The following is a 24,374-nucleotide window of genomic DNA, read 5'->3' as shown; positions in this document are numbered from 1 at the left end:
GGTGGATTCTGCCATGGCCTTGGGTAGGCCGTCGTCCGCAACCATACTGACCACTACGTCGCCGTCGTCCGCAGACGCGCTGACCGCTGCGCCGTCGTCCGCGGACGCGCTGACCACTGCGCCGCGTGCTGTGACCACGGCGACCGCCAAGGAGGATCTGCCCTCCTTAAAGTTCTGGTTGGGACACTGCCACACCCAGTAGGAGATTATCATACCTTCACTCTGATATCAAGGCGATTACTCACTTCCCACACTGTTAAACTTCTTGTTATTTGTCCTAGGATGCCGACACAGCAGGTGGTAGTGAGATTAACCTCTCGTGCGCCACCAGCCACCACTTAGCCAGGCGCGGCGGCCACCAGCACGTAGCAGTCGATGGGGGTGGCGACTGTAGATGCCACGACGCGGGAGACAACAGTGCCCGGCTCTTCCACACCGCAGACCTCTCCGCTCGCAACATCCACCAGCACGCTGCGGATGGGGAAGGCAACTGTAGAGGCCCCGTCCACACCATCCGTCCCGGTTGCCACGGTTATCAACAGCAACAGGTTGATGCTCCCCTGCACCGGTACGACGACGACTGAGGATTTGACAAGATTTCTGGACATCATCATCAAGTTGGCCGCCGACCATGAGAGATGTGACTTACAGATGTGCTCCATCCAGGCCTAGATGCAATCCCACCTGCATGACCTAGAAAAGCAGGCGGCGAGGGAGCGTGCGAGGGCAGAAGAGCGGGACCTCCAACACACATCTCAGACTGGCCAGCTCACGACGTAGATCGAGAAGCTCACCTCGCAGTTCCAGGAGGCCACCGAGCAAGCTCGGCGGTCTCAAGAGGAGGTGGAGCGCGTGAGATCTCGTGTCCAGGCAGCCGAGAGTCATGCCAATGATCTAGAGACCCGTGCCCTGGCGGCGGAGAGCCGCGCCTGTCATCTAGAGACCCGTGCCCTAGTGGCGGAGGGCCGCGCCCATCATGATAAGATTACTTTTGATGTGACAGGGGCTAAAAAAAGTTGGGAGGAAATAGACATGGTCTTCATATCATACGGTTGAAACAGAACTAGAACAAGAAAGGCGGTCATTCTTCCGGTCCGAAGCACAAGGACAGAGAACGAGTGGTCGGTCAGCAGAAGCCAGGCGGCGCCGATGGGGCCGGACCCCCCCCCCCCCCCCCCCCCCGCGGCCGTTCGACGGCGGCGATCGGCGGCCGTTCGCCGGAGTGGTGAGCGGCTGAGCGCGCACGTCCATAGAATGGGCCTTCTGGGCGGCGGTTCCCTGTTATAAATATGCGCCTACGGCACCAGCCTACGAATAACACAGCCCATCTGGAGCCCGAGCTGGCTCTCTGGGCCTCTGGGTAAGATCACCACCACCGGGCTTGCGCTGGCCTGAGAAGGAAGTGAGCAGTCTCATTTCTCGTGTGGTATACCCTCAGGCCAGACATTTTTATCCATGCGCATGCACCAAAAAACAAGCAAGACTCTCTAGGATGAGGTTTTCAAAAATTTAAAAAAAAACAAGCAAGACTCAGTTAAGGTTCTTGTCAACCAAGTTCCGCACATTTCTACTAGTTTTGAAGTACTCTTAATTTCCAACCGTTCCGCACGAATCTAATAAACCTAATTATACAATTATTAGGTAATATTGTGATACATTAAACAACCTCTAATGACATATTTATTAGGCTTTGCAATTATAAGATAATATTGTGCTATATTAATTAATTAGGCTTAATAGATTCGCCTCGCGATTTTCCGTCCATCCATGTAATTAGTTTTATAATTAATTTATATTTAATACTTGTATTTAGTGTTAGAAAATATGCCAAAAAATTTTGCTAACTAAACGGGGCCTCAACGACCTGAAAACGTGTAGTTCTTGAGTAAAGTGAAATCTGATTTTTTTTCACAGGGGATTGAACGAGAAGAACCCATAGATTTTTAACTGTAAAATTTTATTTTTCAGATTTACTCATTCGAAAAAGAAAATTCTACTGAGTTTTAAGAAAAAATCGCTCTGTCCCAGACCCAGCTAGACGAGTTCTTCCCATCTGCTCGCTCTCCTTTCCAGTCACCTGCTCAAGTCTGAACTCTGAAGTCAAACGCCCACCAGACCCTCACCAATCTCAAAGCGCATCCGACCCCTACGCCTACTTCGCTACTAAAGAGGCCCGTCCGACGCTTCACCCGTCACCGACACACTCCCACTCGTTTCGTCCCCATCCTCCGCCGCCGTCCCCCCCACAGATCTCGCCGCGGCCGCCGCTCCCGCCATGGCCGCGCGCCGCCTCCTCCTCCCCCTCCTCGCCGTCTCGGGAGCCCTCGCCTTCCCCGCGGCGGCCGAGATCAAGACGGAGTCCTTCCGGGAGGACCCGCGCGCCTCCATCATGTTCGAGAAATTCGGCTTCTCCAAGTCGGGCGCCGTCCGGATCGTCGTCACGGGCGCCGCCGTCTCCTCCCCCGTCGCGCGTGCGGATCCCAAGCAGCTCGGATTCTTCCTCCTCTCCGACGAGTCCCTCCTCCACGCCATCGACGAGGCGCAGGAGGGGCCCTCGCGGGAGAAGCGCGCCGCGGCGACCAACGGCGGCGGCGAGGACCCCGACGGCGGGTCCGCCGGCGCCGGCGCGGGGTGCGTGCTCTCCAGCCCCTACGTCAAGAAGCTCTTCACCTTCCACGACATGAAGGGCGGCCACTACAACAAGTCCTTCCCGGTCACCCGCCCCGACGAGTACACCCTCTTCTTCGCCAACTGCGCGCCGGAGGCGCTCGTCTCCATGCGCGTCCGCACCGAGATGTACAACGTCAACGCCGACGGCTCCAAGGACTACCTCCCCGTCGGCCAGGCGCCCGTGCCGGGCATCTACAGCTTCTTCGCCTTCTGCTACGCCGCGTTCCTCGCCGCCTGGGCGTACCTCACTCTCTCCCGCGACCGCGTCAACGCGCACCAGATCCACCACCTCATGTCCGGCCTCCTCGTCGCGCGCCTCCTCTACTGCCTCTCCGCCGCCGAGGACCAGCACTACATCCGCGTCACCGGGACGCCGCACGGCTGGGACGTCGCCTTCTACCTCTTCCAGCTCATCAAGGGCGTCGTGCTGTTCGCGGTGATCGCGCTGGTCGGCACCGGCTGGTCCTTCTTGAAGCCCGTCCTGCAGGACCGGGAGAAGAAGGTGCTCATGGCCGTGATCCCGCTCCAGGTCACCGCCAACATCGCCGCCGCTGTGATTGGGGAGACCGGGCCCTTCTTGCAGGGCTGGGTGACATGGAACCAGATCTTGTTGTTCGTGGACGTCGCCTGCTGCTGCGCGGTGCTCTTCCCGGTTGTGTGGTCGATCCGGTCGCTCAGGGAGACATCCAAGACCGACGGCAAGGCGGCGCGCAACCTGTCCAAGCTCACTCTGTTCCGGCAGTTCTACGTCGTGGTGATTGGGTACCTGTACTTCACTAGGATCGTCGTGTATGCGCTCAAGACCGTTGCCAGCTACAAGTACCGGTGGGTGAGCATCTTGGCAGAGGAGGTGGCCACCCTGGCGTTCTACCTGTTCATGTTCTACACATTCAAGCCGGCCGAGAAGAGCCACTACTTCTCTCTCGATGATGATGAAGAGGAGGCCGCAGAGATGGTCCTCCGGGAAGAGGAATTCGAGCTGTGAAGAGATGCATCTGTTCACAAGAATGGGTTGAACTTAGCCGCGGGATCGGTCGCGGCGCCACGTTCGTTTGATCTTCTCCCCCTGTGATCTTGATCATACTTTACAAATGCCAGGACATAGCTCATAGTGGTGTATGTACTAGCAGGGATGTGAGATTGTTTTGTTCCTCTTGTAGATTTCAGGTTTTAGTACTTCACTGATGCAACGCAGATTACTTTAACTTATACCATGTTCATTGCTCTGCAAATATGCAAATCACTGAGCAACAACTACTACGGTTGCGGCGTAGTTTGGAAACTGCTGCATGTTTGTGGTAAGCCGTCCTCGTCATTTGACCTCTGCTGCTTCTGGTCAGATGATTTTCCAGTAATCGCGTGTGTAAATCGCATATTCCTTTTTCCTGCCTACCCTTTTTTTTAGGGAATTTTCCTGCCTACCTTACCCTGTCCTACATCTCCCGAACATCTGCTACGCTTTGCTCCATCCCTTCCTTGTCTGTAGTTTGCAAGTCTTGGTCAAATACTAGCTACCAGCCTACGGGAGTATGGTGACACACGTCAACGTACTGGCATGATTGAGGCAGGGAAACTAAATTATACAGATCATCATCGCTTGTTTTCAGTCGAGCATGACACCTTGCTTTTGCTAATTTGCTTGGTGGTGCATCACTGTCCAGTCAGTGCCCATCCCTTTTCCCTTTTGGCATGGCTGGTTGCGGCTTGACAACAAACTCTGGGATCATTCAGTTCCAAGCTCCTAACTACTACAGAAAACTCTCAAAAAACGAAGCGTAAAATTCAAGGCAGGATATGATCATGTCGGCGAGCTGGCCTAAAAATCGAGCAGTACATTCCTAATCAGAGCAACAATGTGAAGCCTGAGCTTGACTGCCTGAGCCAATCACATTCCCCATGTTCAAATTGCTAAGATAATCGTTTGTTTATACTCTATATTATAGCTAAATGAAACCATTGCGCTACCACAATACAGTATCCTAGGATCACGATTTGTGGCTGCCATAGTGCCATAGCTGGCTAATGCGAACCTAATTAAAGGTGTAAGCCATGTAGCGGAAAAAAATTGGGGTGCACCCCGGGCGCACGGAAGCTCCTGTACACCCCCGGCCCCGGTGCCGTCTCGGTACAATCAGACGGAGAAGGCTCACGCGGGGGAGCAGAGATTGGTTCGCGCTTTCTGAAGTAGTGAATCTGATCGCGTCTCGCAACCTTTTCACGGGGTCATTGTCGGCGACTAGAGTAGAGCTAGTTACGTAGGTTTGGTGGTGCTGGCCGTTTTAGGCGAGTGGTTAGCAACTGATACCATACCAAAGGGAAAGGCTGGAGCCGCTCGATTACGCTGTTCGGCTGGGATATAAAAATGCTGGGCTGGGAGCCCAGCCGTTTGGCTCTCCAGCACCAGCCAAACGTGGGTGACGCATATAGCCCAGCCCAGCCGTTCGGCTCTCCAGCACCAGCCAAAACGTGGGTGACGCATCCAGCCCAGCCAGACCAGCGTTTTTTATCCCAGCCGAACAGGGGCGTAACGTCGGCAGTAGCCTAGTAGCATAATTGTCGTGAGCTGCGCCTTGATCCACAGCTAACACATCACCTAATTATTCCATGTCTAGTCTAGGGCGCGTTTAGTTCCCAAAAATTTTCACCTCGAACTTTGTGTCTTTCTTTTTGGACACGTGTATGGAGTACTAAATATAATTAAACAACAAAATTAATTGCACAGTTTGGATGTACACGGCGAGATGAATCTTTTGAGCCTAATTAGTGCATGATTAGCCATAACTGCTACAATAACCCACATGTGCTAATGATGCGGTCAAAGGTCTCAACAGATTCGTCTCGCGGTTTCCAAGTGAGTTCTGAAATTAGTTTTTAATTAGTGTCCGAAAAATCCTCCCGACATCTGTTCAAATTGTTAATTTGACGATCAAAATTTTTGGTTTGGAAACCGTGTTACCGGCTGGTTGCGGTGGGACTAGGCACCAGGCCACAGGAAGTAGCACAGTCTTTGTTCAAGCTTGCGGAGCACTCAACTCTGCGACGACGACGGCGACGCGCCAGCCCACGAGCACCTGCCTGGCCCCGAGCCCCCGAGCCAGCCTACCTGCCTGCCGCACCGCCTGGGACAGCGCCTGCCTCTGAACTCCGGCGCCCCGCGTGCTCAACGAACGCTGGATCGCCCACACGGCGGCGCAACGAGTGCACGGCTGTACGCACGTTCCCAGCGGCCGGCTGGCTCCCTCCCAATCTGCCTGCATTGGCCGCGTTTCCTCATTCGGTAGGCAGCCAGAAGAATTCATTAGCTATCACATCATTTCAGGTATACCAATTTCAGTGATATCATTTCATCAGCCAGAAGAATTCATCAGCTATCAGTACTCGGTTGGTTCGAATGACGCAAGTTATATTTCTATAGGAAAACAACGTTATGCGCAAGAAAAGGTAGTTTTACACTCTTCCACGGACAATGGGGGCAGCCCCAGGTGCACCCCCCCCCCTACCCCCAAAAAAAACACGCATGTATTTCTGTATATGCTTGGTCATGTTTCTCAATATTTCCTACACCTAAGGCCTTCTAATTGGCATATGCAAACCTATGTGAATTGTGATACGCCACATCCGCACATAAACTTGCAGCTCCATGTTGGCGGCTCGTGTTCGTGTCGGGTCACCCCTGCTTCAGAGTTCAGGGTTCGCCCTCGCAACTAAGCTCTGGATGAAGGATCGATTATAACAAGTGCCGAAAGCCCAGAACCAGATGAGCACATCCTTGTTCAGACTCTTGCCCTCTATAAGCATGCTTGAGCTGCTCCATTTGATGCTCCCGTTGCATATTTTTATACGGAAGAAGTGCATTACCTCCGCAGCTCAGCACCAATAATTACTCACTGCCGGTCTGTCACTACTACACCTTTTACGATGTCCGTGCCAAAAAGTCGTCAACGGCAAGTGATGCATCACCATGTGCAACAGCATTCTCTGGCTCCGGCATGTAAAGTGTGGCAGAAGAAGCCTGTGCAGAAACACACATACACAAAACATGTTAAGACATAGAAGATGACTCGAGTCAATGGCTGAGGATAGGTTATAGCATATTTTCAACAAAACGCTCGACTACTACTGTTAGATAATTCTTGTGCACTGACAGATTCTTCACAAAACCGTCCAGTTGGAGTTTCAGTTTCACCCCTCCCATAGTCCCATCGTCCTTATGACAGTTGGATGGATGGGATTTAGTTATACTTAATTAGCACAAAAAATTCATTACACAGGAATAATACCTTCATATCTATCTGCAATTCTCCACTGTTATCTACTGAAAGAACTGTTCCATGCGCTTTCAACCATTTCTCGCATTCTTCTAAGCCATCATCCCCATCAGCCATACAACCTTCACTATCTGTTCTCAAGAATCCCAAAATCTGCGCAACATACCCCACAGGCACAGTTGGGCGATATGATCTAGACATGCATTTCATGGCTTCAAAGCGCATCCGCTCCACATACAGATCTGTTAGAAAGAATGTTACCACATCAGAAACCTCTTCTATGAACAACAGTACATTTTAAGTGATACGAAAGATACTAGACTGCACTTTACCCATGAGGCACGAGTTCAAATTGGGTGCCCTCTTGTATAGTTTAAAAAATAGGACATAATTGCCAGATAAAACGGCAGCATGAACTGCAAGGGCATGCTTAACAGCTGCATCTTGTTTGGCTTCTTTTGATAAGCTGAAACAATGAAAATACCAATTATGACCCACTTTAGAATTAACATTGGGATTCAATATGCTAGTATTTACAACATAATACCTCGCCATTGATGACAGCAAGTCTCGTTTATTATTAGAGTGCAGCATGACACAGAGCAAATTGTAAGCAGAAAATTCAGAATAGCAACCCTTGATTCCTTCTGCGTATAACCTCTTCAGTTGCGACTGGCACTGTAAGAGTTGATGCAGAAATAGTTAGAACCACGAAAGTCATGAAGCGCTAGTGTCGATTTCTGGGTTGTATTTTGCATTACGATTGCAGATATAAATTTTGTAAGCAACAAGTTTTAAGGCCAATCAGCTTTACTGAATCTACCAGTACCAGTGAAAGTGATCTGCCTGACGAAGATCAGAGACAAGACAAACCAGTTGACAAAGCCTTGGGATTGCTAATAAGTGAATCTACCAATGGAAAAGTAAAACCCAACCTGTGCAAAATCTATTCTCAACCTAACAATGAAGGCCCTGTTCGGTTGGTAGGAATTGGCTGGGCTGGCTGGTTCGATCAGCCCAGTCACGTACACACCACAACCGCCGAACGGCTGTTTGTGAAGAACATGTACACATAAAGAGAGTTCGCTTCTGAACTCGCACTGGGCGCACACCCGTTCGGCTGCTGGTGGACCACTGGATGGCTGGGCTGATCAGCCCAGCCAATTCCCACCAGCCGAACAGGCTGGAAGTGGGTAACCCAATGGGTAGTTGGGTCATTATTCTAGTTCATTTTCCCTCCAGTCCATGAGAAAAATTAATAGCAATTGGGAGGATGTTCATTTTAGTTCAGGTGTGTGGGTTTTGTGTTGACCAAGAATAGGAAACCTGCATTCCTATATATACATCTGTAAGAGACCAAATGAAGTTGCAGATTGCTAGCAAAATGAACATACATCGTGTTCGAGGGGGGGAAAACCAAAATGAAGATACATAAAATCATTTAAGAGACAATATAAAGTTACAGATTACTAGCAAAATGAACATACATAAAATCATTTGGTAATTGATATTAAAGAAGTGGATCAAGTAGAAAAACAGGCATACCTGGTTATATTCGGGTAAATCGCCAGCTTGCATTGCTAAACGGGCATGAGTTTCGTAGACCTGAAATAAGTAATATGAATGTAATAAAATCATTGCTCATTGCTGAACTGATGCCCCAGCGCACAAGATTAACGAGTATTTCTTAATGGTCAGCTGTATAGTTGGTATAAATAATACGAAGTCGTCACTAACAGTAGTACGTAAAATAGACAATGTTCATTGGTTCATTTCTCTACTCAATAATAACCTAGTAGGCACAGGAGGACTGAAGGATGCTATGTAGATTTCCAAACTACCTTTACGGTTAGTTCATTCTGGATTCTCTGAACTGTAAGATCTTGGCGAATAGATTTTAATTGATCACACTTGTAAAAATAATTCTTTTGAGATGTTTCAACCATTGCAAGGGCCTTCTCCAGGACTTCTTCTGGCCTTACCTGAAAAGGACGTTCAGAGCAGTAAGGCAAAGAGTAGAAAAGATCAAGCAGCAGCAATGAAATTAAAGGGTCACCATCAGTGACACTTTTCAATCAGGAAGACAATTGGTGAGTGTTATTACTATGGATGGATCAGGTGCCGATGTAAGCCGTAGATAATTTTTCTCAATTTCCTGACATGTTCCCTTGATTGTCAGGGCATCCCAATCCATATCCTCCACAGCTCTAGTGCCTTCTTCGTAAGTTCTACTAAGATGAGAAGAAACTGCCCTTCTTCTATGCATATTAGCAATTGCATCTTTATTTGCAGAAGAGTTTCTTGATTTTAACGATGAATCCTGGCTCCTTTCAAAACGCTTAGATCTATGCTCCCTGCGTTTCTTTTCCTCCGGTGAATTTGCTAGTGCAGTTGCACTGGCATAATATTTGGTTAGATCCTGCTCCTTATCACTGTCACTTGAAGCATTTCCATTCTGTATTTGACTTGAATTACTAGTGAATTTTTGCTTCTTGGCAGGCCTCTGATTGACTTTGTTTAAAGGTGCTTGGTGAGATTGGAGAAACTTCCCGTGATCCCAACTGCTACCCTGATACAACAACAACAAAGCCTTTTAGTCCCAAGCAAGCTGGGGCAGGCCTAGAGTTCAAACCCAACATGAGCCACAAACAAAGGGAAAAGAAAGTGAAAAACAAAAATATTAAGAGATATCAGAAATAACCATTCCGTCTGTTCATTAGCAGTTTAAAGATAAAATTTACAAGAATAGCAGATTAATGCTTACCATTCTATTTTTAGGTTCGAAGGAATTGTGTATATTACTGTTGACCAATCCTTTTGCTATTTGTTCCACCTTATTGGTAACTTTTTCGTCCACAGCAGGCTCCCACCTACTTTTCACACGTTTCCTAGGGGTAGGTGTTGATGAGAAAAGACTTGAATGGTTTGCACTGCTGCAAAGAAACAAAATGAGAACTAATGAGGATTAAACTATCCAGTTCTGTACAGCACAGAAAATATAGAGAACAACATGAATCTGCGGCAAGTAACAGATGTAAAATGGGTGGCAGTTTTGATGATTAACCGCAGGACCAAAATTATGGATCCAAATTCTTAAGTACACAAGCAGAACTTTCAGCAGTTAAGGAACTGATGTGCCTCTAACCTACCGGAACATGTAACAGTCTTTTTAGTGTGTCTCTTATTCCATCAGATTTACTGTACTGAATTACAATTAGTAATAAACAAAAAGGTTAAACACAGCAGCCGCAACACCACCACCAACAACAAGAACAAGGAAACCTTTTAGTTTAGTTCCAAGCAAGTTGGGTAAGCTAGGAGATGGAACACAGCAAGCTAGCGCCTCAGGAAAATAGAGGCGATTACAATAGTACAAATCATGACAAATAACTGAATAGCTCAGATAACATTATGGAATATAACTAAGTCATGTTCATTTTACAGTTTCAGGGTTAGAATTCCAAAGTGCAGAAGTGCATAATTCATATTCAGGTCATCTGATGACTGAGTTATATTAAGAAAAAAGACATATTATTCAATTTTCTTAGGTTAATAATTTTTAAGGTGTCGGAACCAGATAATAAAATTAATCAAAATGCAATACAGTTGAGAAGGTGTCATCTGAAAAATCATTTTGGCTGTGCCACAAGTAAAGTTCAAAATCAACTTTCACTAAAATTGCATTAATCAATACATTTAAGGTTTCAAGCACCAAATTGCCAGTCCAGAAAATTTATTTGATTTCAAGAAAGGGCATTGATAAGAAGTATGCACACCTTGCCTCAGTTGTGCCCACAACACTTTCTGGCAAAGGGAGTAGTGGTTCAGTATCCCAATTCTTAGTAAGAAGGGTTCCATCAGCGATAGCTTTTCTTGTGATCTGAAATAAAAGAAAGGAATAAAAACAACTGAGATTACAGTCAATTTATCAGAACCAATTTGATGTTTGAAAAAATGAAGCTCAAGCATATTGGTGGGCCAAATTGAGGAGCCTCTTAGTAGAAGTTGGGAATCAGTCATTTGCTTCAGAATGGCAGCATCCATAGTCATGGATGTTGGAAACTAAAATTAATTAGTCGGTTTGAGTTTTTACACAAGTATTATGCATGCAGCATATGATTAGCTAGCTGTCTAGTTGCCTTCATTCATGTGTGGAGGTTTGGATCATGAGGATGCATGCAGTAGTGGCTAGTTGGCTAGACGACTAGAGCTCGTGGCTATGGAGAAAGTGATGGATCATGAATGTGGTGCTAGTGTTAGTTAGGATCATGTTTTGATATAATAGATTATAGATGCATGAGTTTGCATCTGTAGTGGTCTCTCAGTGATAAGACATGGTCATGTATGGCACATGCATGACAGGAGACAGATGATCATTAGATGCATATAAGCGTATTCAAGTTAACAGTGGTGAGAAATACGCAATTGGATGCAAGCATTCTTGGTGGTGTTGGAAGACTACTTTTGTTTCTTACTTAGAGCCTTTTTGCAGTCCCACCTCACGAGAGTATGTTCAAGTGCTATCCGAGAGGGGTGTGGGAGAAAGCAATGTTGAGTGATTTGACTCTTACAAGTGAAACAGCCCTGATTCGCTAACTAAATTTTACCAAAAGATGATGGAGAGGACGTCGACTATCATGACCTTATAGGCCATGGTCATCCATATGACTGAAAGCAAGGCGTGTACTTTTTGGAATGAAAATCCTAGCAACTAATTGAGGCAAGAAAAAAAGAACAAAAAGTAAGACTTACCTCTTCCATTATACTTCGGCAGGCAGCCCTTTGGGCATCATCTTTGCAACGATTGAGGTTCCTCATGGTATAATTACGTAGTGAAAATGGCATAGATCTCTAAACAAGAGAACGAAAACGCACAGTTAATATGCGAGTACCAAAACATCCTAGTTACTTTGATATCTGAGTTATAGACATACACCCAGCTATAGCAGAATTAAGTGATTCTCACAAATACTATAAATTTATCCTATTCATTGAGATTTAGTCAATTATTAAGCAATTTCAGCCTTTTTCCCCATTTCCTATGCGTAGAAGAGAGCAGAACATTACAGCATCAGGACCAACATGAGTTGCTTTAGCATCATTTGTTGGCATGGAGACGCTAACATAGGCAGGCTTCTTGGATACATCAGGTCCTAAATTTTTCTTCTCACTCTTCGGTATCACCATGGAGAAACCAGGAGCAATTCGAGGATTGGTTGGAATCTGTATTTTGCTTTCGCTGGAAGTATTTGTTGTCACGGAACCCTGCAAGTTTGGTTGAAAATTTTCAGAAACATGGTTCGACAAAGTATTCGAGCTTCGACCTATAGGGTCTACGGTCCTCTGCGGATCTTCAGGGTTGCTTAGCGGTGCATGATTCGAATTCATAGTCTTCTGAGGGTATGCCTGTGCCTGGTAGGCATAATGATTTTGAGACCATTGAACACCTGGCGCCTGGTTGGCATGATGATCTTCTGCCTGGTTAGCGTATTGATTTTGAGGTCCTGAAACACCTGGAGCCTGGAGCATGGTGAAATGTAGATGATGAGAGCCCTTCACACAAATAAAAGCAAATAAAATGCAACTGACAACATAAGAAATTGTACAAATAACCATAAAGAGTGAAAGGGCATTGTAAAGTTTTAATAGAACAGCTCAAGTGTCTTCACATTTCCAAATTAAATATTATTAAGCCATGCTTCAGCAAATGCAAGCTGCTAACGTATAAGAGGATAAAAAGATAGCAGCCTTGGTATCCTGGCCATCGATTAGAGAACAATAGGTTCATGTAACTAAAAAGTCAAAGGAATGGGCCATGGTGACCTTCTTGGAGGCCAAGCCAAGGATTTTCTAACAATTAACATAACAAAATATTAGTTTGTCCACTTGGGCACAAACAAAAATCTAATTATGTATGTTTATCTTAGTTTGGCTTTCTCAATGACTTTATTCAAGCCCCACCACTGGAGCGGTATGTTGTATGTCTGGGAAGGAACCATCTGAGTTCTTAGGCCAGCCTGACAATGAGCCTTAAGAGACTCAACACGGGACAACCCATTTCTTACTTATGTCTGAAACATCCTTCCACTTCAATAAGAATTTTCATCTTTATGCATATGCTATGTAGATAAATTTTTAAGTTTCATTATGCAATTCAAGTACTAAAAGCATTCCAATCCAACACAATAATCGGTGCTAGTGCCACGAAACATTCATGCATAACTCATAAAAGCAATCACTACAGATTGTAATATTCTAATATTCAAAAACAGATTGTAATATTCAATATTATGATGGGCATGTGTTAGTTTATTGAGCTATATCTCAATTAGGGCAGCTGCACTGAAATGGATGGAAAGAATTATGACTAAGTTGAATATGTGGTGTGCTAATTAGATAAAATATAAATGCAAATAATGCCATGAAATAACAAGTTGTTATGTATGTAAATTGAAAAATAGCAAGATCAGTCAGGTTTTTGGTATCAGATTCCTCTTCGGGATAAATTTAACCCTTAAGTCTGCTTTCTGCCATACATTTTTATCAACTTTTGTTTTTTGCCACTCATGTCTCAAAGGCGGATTGTTTTTTCCACATTTTGCCATTGTCTGCATAATGCAGTCCGTCAAAGGTGTTTTCAACTCATTCAAGTCACAGAATTCCAGCCAAATGGTGTGTGTCAAAATGATATATATACTTAGGAAACCGCTTGTTACTTGTGGAGAATTTACCACTGTAGTAGTCACTCGTCAATATTTAATAATATGCTTTTACTGAGTGAAGCATGATAAAACAGAAGGCAATGGCAAATATAAGCCAGCACCTAACAGAAGGGTAGCAAAACCGGAAGGTGACAAAAATGGACTGCCTAAACTGATATTAGGGGTCAGCTTGATGGCAAAAATAAAATAAACTGCTTCTAAGATGTGTTGTTCTACTATGCATAATTGAAAAAGAATTAAATTAACAGAGCCAGACAGCATATACTTCTGAAAATCAGTTTTCAGAACACCATGAAGAAAACTATGTACATCAAGTAAGAATTAGTAGTGAAAGGAAATAAAATACCTGCATAGGAGGTGCAACAGAAGCAACTGAATTAATTTTCCATGATGTCGTGCCTGGTGGAGGTGGCTGGCTAGAAGGATAGGAATAACCAGCAGGGGTGTTAACTGCTACATTATCTGTAGTACTGTTTCCAGCAACTGGATTGCTAGAAGCACTTGGCACAGATTGATTGTAATAGTACGGCCACTGGTTATACTGCTGCTGATATGGTACGGAATTGGCAGGCATTGAAGTGGAACTCTGGAGTGCATTTGTATCAGACGAAGAGTAGTTTTGGTACGATTGAGCATAATTATTCCCTGAGCTTCCAGAATCCCATGTATTGTTCTGATAATAGTAGCTGCTGCTTCCATATCCTGGCACAGTCTGATGACCCCCAGCATTGTAATATGTGTTACTTGTCGGATCAATGTAAGATCCTGAATTTTGAAATGAAGTAAGAGGCTGATAAGCTGCACCTGGATGTTGGTGTGCTCCTTGGTGGACAGAAGAATCATTTGCAGCTTGTGGATAGCTATAATAATAGTTGGCATATTCTACAGGATTGTAGCTATGTTGAACTGAACTGGAGTAAGACGCGTGAGAGTGAGATGCATCTGTCATCCCCATACTTGACTGGGCAGCATGAGGCGCATTGCTACCTACATTTTGATTCCCTCCTGCAACTGATACATCCCTTTGTGGATCATAGTAAACTGTATCCTGGCTAGATTTATCCACTTGGTTATTCCATGAAACCGATACTGACCCACTGTCCGAGGACCATGGTTGTTGACTGGAAGATAGAGGTGGATAAGGAGATGGATTTGTCTGTCCCATACTAACAACCTGCCATCACCAAATAGAGTGGTCATTCCCATCGTACATGTACTCTAAAATCTAAATAGAGATTATAGAGGGGTCAAAAGTAGTCGAATTCAGAACCATGAAAAATCACCAACAGAACAAGTAACTGTAAATATTTCTTTTAGATTCCACTCTAGATATTTCTTTTCTAACAAGTAACTGTAGTAAAGCAAGGCGCTCGCAACTTTTAAATTCAACAGAATAACACATCAGAGCAGTAAAAATGGTACAAATACAGCTCCCATAGAAATTAACCTGGTTCAATTTAATAGCAGTAGAACATCATTGTGCCTATGTTACATCCCCCCCCCCCAAACCCAATCCATGGCACAATAAATTGCATAACGAATCACTCAAATGAAATTCTCTATGACCGAATAGTTATCCCATATCAGATATCACACGCTCCTCAACTCCTGACAACCCAACGTCCACGATACAAGCCAACTACATCATAGTCTATGGAGGTTAGCTGGAATCAAAACAGAATTTAAATTTACAATAGCAAGCATGACGGGAGTCACATCCGTACCTCAGCGTGCGGGGCGTCGGATCCAGCATCCGCCCCGGCGCCGTGGCTCGCCATCCTCAACCAGTCAACCGCCCCAGCCGCTGCCACACGCCCGCGTGACTTCGATCCGCGGCGAGGATGCGGAAGAGGAGCGGATCAGATGCGGGGAACGAACCAGAAGCAAGAGGGAATTCGTGACTGGACGACGAATCGAAATCGCGTGTATTAGGCCGTGCGGTGAATTTTTTCCCTCTTTTTTTTGGACCGAGAAAAGATTTTCCCTCCCGCGAAACTAGGAAGATGACGCAGGAAACGGAAAAAGGAGCTCCTGCCCTTTTCGGGCGTCTCGTGCAGGGTTGGGTTCGGGTGTCAACGCGCCGCCTCGCGGCGCCCGCGTCGGAGCGGCGCCGCTGCAGGAAAGAGAGGGAAGGGAGTTGAAGAGGGGAAGTGGCTTCTCGATGTGTCGGAGCGGTGTGCGGAGGCGGTGGTTTCGCAGAGAGGGAGCGTGTGGAGAGCGGCGAGGCCAACGACGATGGCGGCGGCGGGTCTGGAAGCGGCGTGGAAAACGCGGGTAGAGGGAGAGGCGAGGGCTGAGATGGCGGCCTTCTGAGACGAGAGGTAGCCGGCGAATCGGGTGACAACGGTGGTCAGGGGAGGTCGCCGGTTGCGAGGGAGAGAGAGAGAGGTAGGTTGTGGCTAGGGATGCAAGCGGGGGCTCATGTCTATATTCCGGAAGGTAATTAGGTGCATATCGGACGACCCGCGGCGCACGGCCCGCGGACGGTCCGTAACTCTTCTGTACGGTCCATAGCCCAATGCACGAACAACACACAGCACACTGGTTCGAACTGCATGCACATATAGATAGGTGGTAGGTGGGTTTTCTTTTTTCTTTTAATCTGACATGTCAAATTGTTTTTTTTTGCTAGAGATACTCCAAGATAGTGCATTCAAAATGCAAACTGGTCAACATTTTAAACAACTATAGTTGATATTTTAAAAATTTAGTTCAACAATTTGAGTAAACTAATGCAACATTTTATATGAAAATGTTGAATTAGTATATATAAATTGTTGAACATATATAATCAAATTGTTGAAACAGTTCATTGCAAATATTGATTTTTGAAAATAATATTTAGAAGATAAAATATATTCATATTATATCTTGTTTTGTTGCATAAATTCTAAAGATCATTATGGTTCAAACGGATTTCAAAAATTATTTACGGTTCAAAAGAAATTTGAAAGCAAAGAATCCATCCAACTTCCGTTACCACCGTAGCCAGCCATATTTGGACATCTGTCCATCTCCACCTCTCAGCAAGCTGTGCGTGCAAGAATGTCCTCCCACCTAATTAGATCCTAGACATTTATTTTAGTCTGCACAGATCTCAAACAATGAAAGATAACTAACAAAATTTCTACCGAAAGATATATAGATTTTCTGGATGCAAGCGGGGCGGGCTTTGCCGCGAGCCCGCGCCGCAAGCCCGTGAAGCGCCGCAATTCAGCCCGCATCAACGAAGCGGGGCTACGCGGCTGCCCAACGGGGCCCAGCGGCGCCGCAGAGCCCGCAAAAAAAGAGGTACGGGACAGAGAGGGTGGGTTCGAGGGGAGAGGCGGCGGCGCCGTCGAGGCCGTCCGCTTGCGCGCGAGTGCGGCACGCTCTAGTCATGGCATCGCCGTCCGCTTGTCGGCTGTCGCCACTAGTTGTCGGCGGGTTCGCGCCTTCCCTACTCAACCACGCTCCCTTCTCCGCCTTCGAGCTCATGGTCATGGGCGCACCATTCGCTGATGGCTGATAGGCGGCCTCGCCTACATCTGCTGTTGCACGCGTCGTCGGGGGATGGAACGTCCCGGTCTTCCGGAGCATGGTTCCAGGCTCCTCTCTTGCTGCCGCCACTCCTACGGTCCTACCTTTGTTGCGCCATCCATCCCCTCCTAGGTAATTTCTTCCACTCGGATCTGAGGGTGGATTGCAATCTTTTGACTTGAGGAATCCATCTTAATTTTGTTTTAAAATGAAGGCAGTGGATGTGGAGAGCGCCGCTCATGATTTTCAAGTGGTTACGTTCCTCGGATTCTGATGCTCCCGCTAGCAAGGTTGCCCTTGCTTCTGTTGGTCAATCTTGCAACTAGTGGAAGGAGGACCACGGTTCTCCATGCTGTGGTGTAGATTAGGAGGTAGGTACTAGGTTGTCTTCTACTTTCACAGCTTGATTTTGTTTAGGTGCTCACTTTTCTGAAGTTGGATCAAAATGCTTCAGTAGGATACTAATAGTTTATACTCTATTGACTTTTGTGGTGTTTCTCGTGCTTAATTAGACCCATATATACTGAACATCAAACTGAAATTCAAATGAAACACCTCTCAACTTTTGTACACTGACCCAATTAGATGTTTCATTAGACTGTTGATTAAGTCAACTTTCATTAAGCATTATGATTTCAATTTGTTTTAGAACAATACTACAACATGAATCAGAGGATAGCCAGTTTTGCTAACCACCACAAGAATTTTATAAGCTTACAAAGCCAAAAAAAGTCTTCAGACTTGTGAATCAGTCCAACCAATGCATTGGTGTTATATATGTACAAAGCAGTTTATTTTACTTGAATCACTGGACGAGTGGTGTGGCACTCGTTAAGCTCTGCACACATTGACAGTTATGCATGCTGGCTTGTGGACAACAAAAATAGATAATAGCAACAGTTACAACAGTTGATGGAGCTTATGTTTATATATTTTGTCAATTTTGTTTGACATTAGAGATTACAAAGCTACTTCCTGAATTATTTTCGATTTCTCTGGAGACTGCAGCTAGGTGCTTGATGTCACTGAAGAGAGAAGTGGAGGAGCTTATGTTCACTTTGGTGGCCAGTTGCTCATAATTTATTTGATACGGCAGCTTAGTAGGATTTATAGTCTATGTAACAGTGAAAATTGTCTTTGGCAAGTTTACTAAGTAGTTTAGAAGACTCACTTTGTATTGTATTGTATTTTAATAATTTATTGTTGTTGTGACCAATCAATATAAATTTGCAATGATATACATTTTGGCTGATTGGCTGTGACATGACTGATAGTGGACCGCCGCTTCAGCTGTTGCAGTCAAGCTGATTGGCCTGGTGCCTAGCGGAAGCTGCCCAGCTGACACCGTGCGGCGGACAGAGGCATATAGCTAATCGATATAGTTAATCGCGGCGTAAAGCAGGCTGCCGCAAAACACCGTGCGGCGGACAGAGGCATATAGCTAATCGATATAGTTAATCGCGGCGTAAAGCAGGCTGCCGCAAAGCCCGCAAAAATGATGCGGCAGCAGGCGGGCAGCCGCATTGACCCGTGACGAATCATGCGGTCAGTGCGGCTGCGGGGCGGGCAGCAACAACCCGCTTGCATGCATAGTTGTGGCCTTGTGGAGCTGTGGGGGAACCGGTGAGTTGTGAGAATGGCGGTGCTGTCGTGCTGACGGAAAACAATCCCATGGAATTGTAAAAAAAAAAGTAGCATCATAGTCAGCAGTCGAAGTGACAAAAACTTTGTCGCTATACAGTCACAATATTTGTAAGCAATCCATGAAAATAGTCACTTGATTTTTTTTACAATACATTGCACAAGTTGAAATCAACAGTTTATACAGTGCTTGTCCTCAACGGGGATCAAATACAGATCGTTTTGGCGTCATTTCTTGACACGAGATGAGGAAGCTTTTAGTCGCCTGGCAGTGGCACATCTCCACACCCGTACCATTGCGCAAGTTGTAATCACCTGGTCATGCTCATAAGGTGTTTGTTTTTAAGTTCCCATAGGAGGCTCGTCCAAGTATAACGAGACATCTAGCGCGATTAGTTTTGAGATTATTTTCCAACCACGAGATTGAGGCTTTAATCGCCGCTGGCACACCCCCTGCATCCGCAGTGGACGCATTCTATCACTTTCTCCTCCCTGAGATGCTTGGGGACCCTGCAGACGCAGGTGGTTGCAAAGTTGTGGTCTCGTGTTTGTATGCAGCGGAGGCAGCAGAGGCGCTCATAACCTGGCTGCAAAATGACTCAAGAGGAAAACTGTTAGTAGTGATCCAGATAATCGGGTAACAGAATACAAACAGTCACAATTCAACAGCTTGTAATAGAATCCAAGCGTAGATTCATAGTAGATCTATGGTAGCTGTTACAAAGATAGTGCAGTTCACGGTATGGAGTAATAAAATGAAGATTGTGCCTTTCAGAAATTCCACACGACAAACCCACAAAGTACTCCTATAACTGCATGGGTTAAGCCACAAAGTACCTTTCAAGCAATTCTGCAGTTGAATTTGACACACAGAAAACTGTTCCTCAAAATACACCCATTCGCCCGGTTAATATCAGGGGCTATATTCTTCCCTGATGAAGTGACAGTACTTTCAAAAACTTGAAAAATGTATGAAGCAAGCAGCATTGAATTGTGTTCTACATGGCTCTTATTTAAGTACGGTACAGATAATCAGCATGAAAAGGGTGGTCCAGAAAACCATTCTACTTGCCAAGGTTTTACATGTTCACCTGCTGAGGTGGCCTAGACAAGTTCTAAGAAAACTACAAATGGTTACAAAGTCAAAGTTTAAAAGCTTAAGGTGAATAGTATCATTCTAACCCTAAAAACAGCGAAGGGGCTCACGGTGCAGTGGCAAAGGCCACTGGTCGGGGGGCTCCCGCCCAGGGTTCAAACCCTGGGTGCCGCACCTATTTAAGCTTTAGGGGTTTCCCTTATAGTATTTCTATCAAAAAAAAATCATAAAAACATCAAAACAAAGAGTGAGTACTGGAGACTAAGAGTATGATCACTAACCTTTTTCCACTTCGCAATCAGATTGCGATCTGCGTAGCCTTGGTCCAAGCAAAACTCATATAGCTCTTTGGATATTTCCTTCCTTCGATAGTAAAGATCATATATGTAGCGACTCTTCTGATGAGAAATACGGAAGATGGGCCATAAAGCTTCACACTTCCTCTTCCCATCATGTGGATCATTTTCAGCTGCAAGAGAAACCCACATTACTATCCTATCAGAGAAAATATTTACACTAAAAGATCCACATATAATATACAAAGTTCACACCTTCCCTCATTTTGGCCTCCAAATCACGAAGTGTTGGTTCAATAAGCTCCCATCCTTCTGGATATTTCACACGGCTTGTCTTTATCTTAGGCATGTCTCAGATCTGTGAGATAAGACATAAAAATTAGTGAGAGACATACAGAAGATGGATTCATAATACTTATTAGTTATATACATATATAACATGATGTTATATGCATATACAGAAGCACATCCAAAGCAGCATATTGTATGGAATTGCAAAAGGTGATAATATGTTTCTGAGTATCCACACTGCATGGATTCTACTACTAATATGCCACAAGATGGTATTCCAGCATATGTATAGGAACGTAGCGTAGTTGGTGGGTGGTGTGGGTGTACAACCCCACCATCCAGGTTCGACTCAAATTTTGGTGCCTATTCTTCTTATTCACAATGCATAATATGCATGACATTATAACACCTCATTGCACCCAACTCGAGCTGGATGTAGACCACTTGGGTGTTTGAAAATATATAGGTAGAATACAACAGAAACATTTTCAAACATCGTAACCACAACTATCTTTCTGGACTACATTTGTATACTCAAATGCAGATGATACCAGTAAACGCTAATTAGTAGACAAAACTAAACCTGATAAAAAGTGCCCAATCAAGGATGCCCTAAATGATCTGTGCCTGGCCCAGGCTATAGCGGCCCAGGACAGCAACATATCGACATTAAGCAAAGTGCATCTGGCCCAAAATTTCATTTCAATTACTTTTCAGCCAGTGTTTTAAAGGAGTTGCCGGCAGACCCAGCTCGCCTTGGGTTACAGTGCCGCCTTGTCGCCTAGGCGCCCAAGCGTACCCAGCTCGCCTCGCCTCGTCTTACCGCCTTTAAAACACTGTTTTCAGCATTGAAACCCTCCCAGCCCTGATAGCTTGAGGAGCACCTTTCGGCCCAAAAGAAACTGAACGTTTCACAGGCTGGGCTGGAAATACTCATCGCTCACGTGCATTGTGCAACAGTGCAAGCAAAACACAAAATGAAGAAGCCATGTAAGTTGGATTCCTAAATTTCTTTTATTTTCCTTCCTCCCTCCAAGAAGCAAGAACTTCTTGATAGGTAAATCCAAAGTTCCAGCGACAAACAGCTTGCCTGAGCTTCTTCTGCCAATCTTTGCATCATTGATCCTCTACCTGCAAACTCGCAAGACCCTTATCCCTCATTCATCCCCTATTCCCCTGATTATGTGAAAATATGGCAAAAGACAAATACTAAGCCTCTTGTTTTTTCCAATTACAGGGTTATCTTGGTTTGGCCACTGACCCTGCTCTCCTATACTTGTATGCAGGAAGCAACTGCGATTAAGAACATTTTTGCCCTGACTAATTAGGTTTACAGTCACTCATGACCCAGCATAGGACATGGGTGTACACATGTGCACCCGATAATTCTTACAAACGAAATCGAAGTTAGTAGGTATTATATTGTAACGGGATTCAGATCTGAATACAAATAGTTTTGTTAGGGTTTGGGGTGCTCCGTCTCGCACAGCAGAAGGAAAGAGAAGGGGCGGGCATACCTGGAGAAGGAGGATGCGCTCGTCGCCGGCAAAGGGCTGGGCGAAGACAGGACAGATGGCGCCGCCGCTCACCCAGTCGTCGCCGCCAGGGAAGGAAGAGCAAAGGGAGGAGAGAGTCCGAGTCTTCTCCGAGAGAAGGGAAATGTTTAAAGAAACAGAGGAGATGAACCTGACTACCTGAGACCCTGAGCGGCTGAGCCCTGAGCGGGAGGGTGTCAATGAGCGAGCTCGAGCGAGCCTGCCACCTGAAGCTGGAGGATCCCGAGCCGAGGTCGATCTGAGCCGAGATATTTCCAATTTTTATGAAATACAATATGCTCATTGAATAATAATAAATTCATATGTGTTTAGTTTCTTCTCTAAAATTTATTAAAAGGAAATTTACTATTAATGATTATTAAATAAAAATTTTTTATAAATTTTTTTGCACGAATAGATTGTAAATCGCGAGACGAATCTAATGAGTCTATTTAATGCATAATTAGTGAATAGTTACTGTAATACTAGCGGAGATGTACGTGCCACAGGCACATATTTAATTTTCTTTCCATCGATCAATAATGTCAATTTTTTTATTCCAAAAATAATACATGTCTTTCTTTTTCTTCCATAAAACAATGATGTCAATTATTATCCTTCCAAAACAAATAACAACGCGAATTATAGGTGAGTGCATGAAAAGGAAAGTAGAGTGTGTGACAAAGAAAAGTAATATACGAGTACAAGAGGTGGGTAGATAAATGTTTGGTGTAAAAAGTGTTAGAATTTTAGTGGAAGTATTTTTTCTTCTATCAGTTTCGTGGGTCTACACATTTTTTCGTCAAATCTTTGGCCTGACAAGTGGGACCTCCGTGGGGGGTACGGTGGGTCTAATCTTAGTGAAAAAGAGTTTTAATTGTTTCAACTTTTATAGTATAGATTATTGCTGCAAATTATGGATTAAATAGGCTCATTATATTTGTCTCGCGGTTTACAACTCATCTGTGTAAAAAGTTATGTAAACAGATTTTATTTAATGCTCCTAAATAACTAGATTCCCATTTGATTGATGAGGCATAAAATTTTTGGGGACACAACTTCAGATTAATATTTTGGTAGGCACATAAACACTATATAAATGATTGGTAGGCACATAAACATTACACGGTTCTTCATCACCTTTGTCTGTCTGCAATGAAACAATAGATGGTCATCTCAGAATAATGTCGTCGTAGTATATGATACCAGTCAATGAGCCTTGTATTTTTCGTGACCAGTCAAGCGCCTACGACAGCATATGCACAGCAATATCCTGAAAACAATAAGAGAATAAGAATACATATCGCAGAAGAAAAAAAAGAAAAACATCACCCAGGAAACAAGGTGAAGAGAGTATTGTGGAAAAAAAAACAGAAGAACATGGAACTAGAAATGGATGAGAAAGAAAGAAAAAGCTCTTAACTGTGTCCTTTTGATCGTAAACCATGAAATCCAAATCAACATTATTGCTGGTTATGGAAGTCAATTTCCAATGATACGACATTGGATTCTGGAAGGCGTTGTCAGTTAGCTTAACTGATATGATGTGATAAAGAAAATGTAACTGGCCCAAAAAGAAAAGCCATGCACGGACGCCAAAATCAGACTCCTTCACATGTGTGTTTCCTACCACCAAAGCCAGAGAAGAATTAGAAGAAACCAACAGGAAAAAAACTCAAAACAATCACAGATATTGTGGAGAGCCAGTGACATGCAACAGGGTGAATGACAGCGGCTGGGGAGAGGTAAGCGAGGAGGAAAGGAAATGATGAGTTGCTACCCATCACCCGAGTAATTTTTAGTTCAGTTATCAATCACTTTTCGTCCAATGTATGATACAGACACATCACCAGCACAACAATTATTAAAAAAAAGTGTTTGATACAACAAATAAAATTATTGGAAAGCACAAAAAAGGCATGAAAGCAAAAACTGAGTAATAATGATGACAAAAATTACTCAAAACAACCCTTTTGTTCCCCCTCCAGAATCCTGTCTCTTTCAACACATTGAAACAACCACTCGTACATTCCCGACCCTTACCCTGATCTCATGGGTAACTTGATGGTGATGATAGAAGGTACAAAATAACTATGTCTAGTATAGATTAGCTAACTGAACGTTGGATACACTAAACTGAACATGCTATGAACACTGAAGTTTAATTGACCAGAATTTTAACTGAACACTAATTGTTAACTGAACAAGCTCACGTGCTGCTCCAAGGGCTCCCCGTGGGCACACTAAGCAGATCGCTGCTAGTCTGAGCCGCTCGAACATTCCTCGTTCTTCTTGAGCAGGAAGTTGAAATGAGGATAAGCCGCTCAAACTGCACC

At 44.8% G+C, this 24,374-nt stretch overlaps 3 protein-coding genes and 1 long non-coding RNA gene across 6 annotated transcripts; 2 read left to right on the top strand and 2 right to left on the bottom strand.

The window, feature by feature from the left end:
- The first annotated feature begins 2,201 nt into the window (after positions 1 to 2,201).
- Positions 2,202 to 3,952, top strand: LOC120665222 (protein CANDIDATE G-PROTEIN COUPLED RECEPTOR 7-like). Its single transcript, XM_039944701.1, has one exon. The coding sequence runs from the start codon at positions 2,276 to 2,278 to the stop codon at positions 3,653 to 3,655; it is 1,380 nt and encodes a 459-aa protein (XP_039800635.1). The 5' UTR covers positions 2,202 to 2,275; the 3' UTR covers positions 3,656 to 3,952.
- Positions 3,953 to 6,052: 2,100 nt separating this feature from the next.
- Positions 6,053 to 16,047, bottom strand: LOC120665221 (SAC3 family protein A-like). 3 transcript variants are annotated; one of them, XM_039944699.1, is made up of 13 exons: positions 15,385 to 16,047; positions 14,007 to 14,834; positions 12,006 to 12,458; positions 11,691 to 11,789; positions 10,715 to 10,818; positions 9,703 to 9,868; positions 9,043 to 9,507; positions 8,780 to 8,920; positions 8,484 to 8,543; positions 7,486 to 7,616; positions 7,271 to 7,404; positions 6,951 to 7,180; positions 6,053 to 6,682 (listed from the first exon to the last, which is right to left on the bottom strand). In XM_039944699.1, exons 1-13 carry the CDS (start codon positions 15,436 to 15,438, stop codon positions 6,584 to 6,586), a joined length of 2,964 nt encoding a protein of 987 aa, XP_039800633.1. In that variant the 5' UTR covers positions 15,439 to 16,047; the 3' UTR covers positions 6,053 to 6,583. The 3 variants fall into 3 exon arrangements, with proteins under 3 accessions (XP_039800633.1, XP_039800632.1, XP_039800634.1); XM_039944698.1 differs by having other exon boundaries at positions 9,703 to 9,871; positions 15,385 to 16,046; XM_039944700.1 differs by lacking the exon at positions 15,385 to 16,047 and having other exon boundaries at positions 9,703 to 9,871; positions 14,007 to 14,372; positions 14,465 to 14,613.
- Positions 16,048 to 16,933: 886 nt separating this feature from the next.
- On the top strand, positions 16,934 to 18,419 carry LOC120667439. The gene is made up of 3 exons (XR_005672187.1): positions 16,934 to 17,311; positions 17,394 to 17,550; positions 18,188 to 18,419. It is a non-coding gene; the product is annotated as an uncharacterized LOC120667439 (long non-coding RNA).
- A 476-nt stretch (positions 18,420 to 18,895) lies between these two features.
- Positions 18,896 to 22,232, bottom strand: LOC120665220 (protein BUD31 homolog 2). The gene is made up of 4 exons (XM_039944697.1): positions 22,021 to 22,232; positions 20,468 to 20,570; positions 20,198 to 20,385; positions 18,896 to 19,407 (listed from the first exon to the last, which is right to left on the bottom strand). Exons 2-4 carry the CDS (start codon positions 20,559 to 20,561, stop codon positions 19,252 to 19,254), a joined length of 438 nt encoding a protein of 145 aa, XP_039800631.1. The 5' UTR covers positions 20,562 to 20,570; positions 22,021 to 22,232; the 3' UTR covers positions 18,896 to 19,251.
- Positions 22,233 to 24,374: the final 2,142 nt, after the last annotated feature.

The sequence above is a fragment of the Panicum virgatum genome, chromosome 3N (assembly GCF_016808335.1).
Source record: "Panicum virgatum strain AP13 chromosome 3N, P.virgatum_v5, whole genome shotgun sequence".
Lineage (NCBI taxonomy): Eukaryota > Viridiplantae > Streptophyta > Magnoliopsida > Poales > Poaceae > Panicum > Panicum virgatum.
Note: the sequence above shows the minus strand (reverse complement) of the source record. Positions and strands in the feature narration are given on the sequence as shown.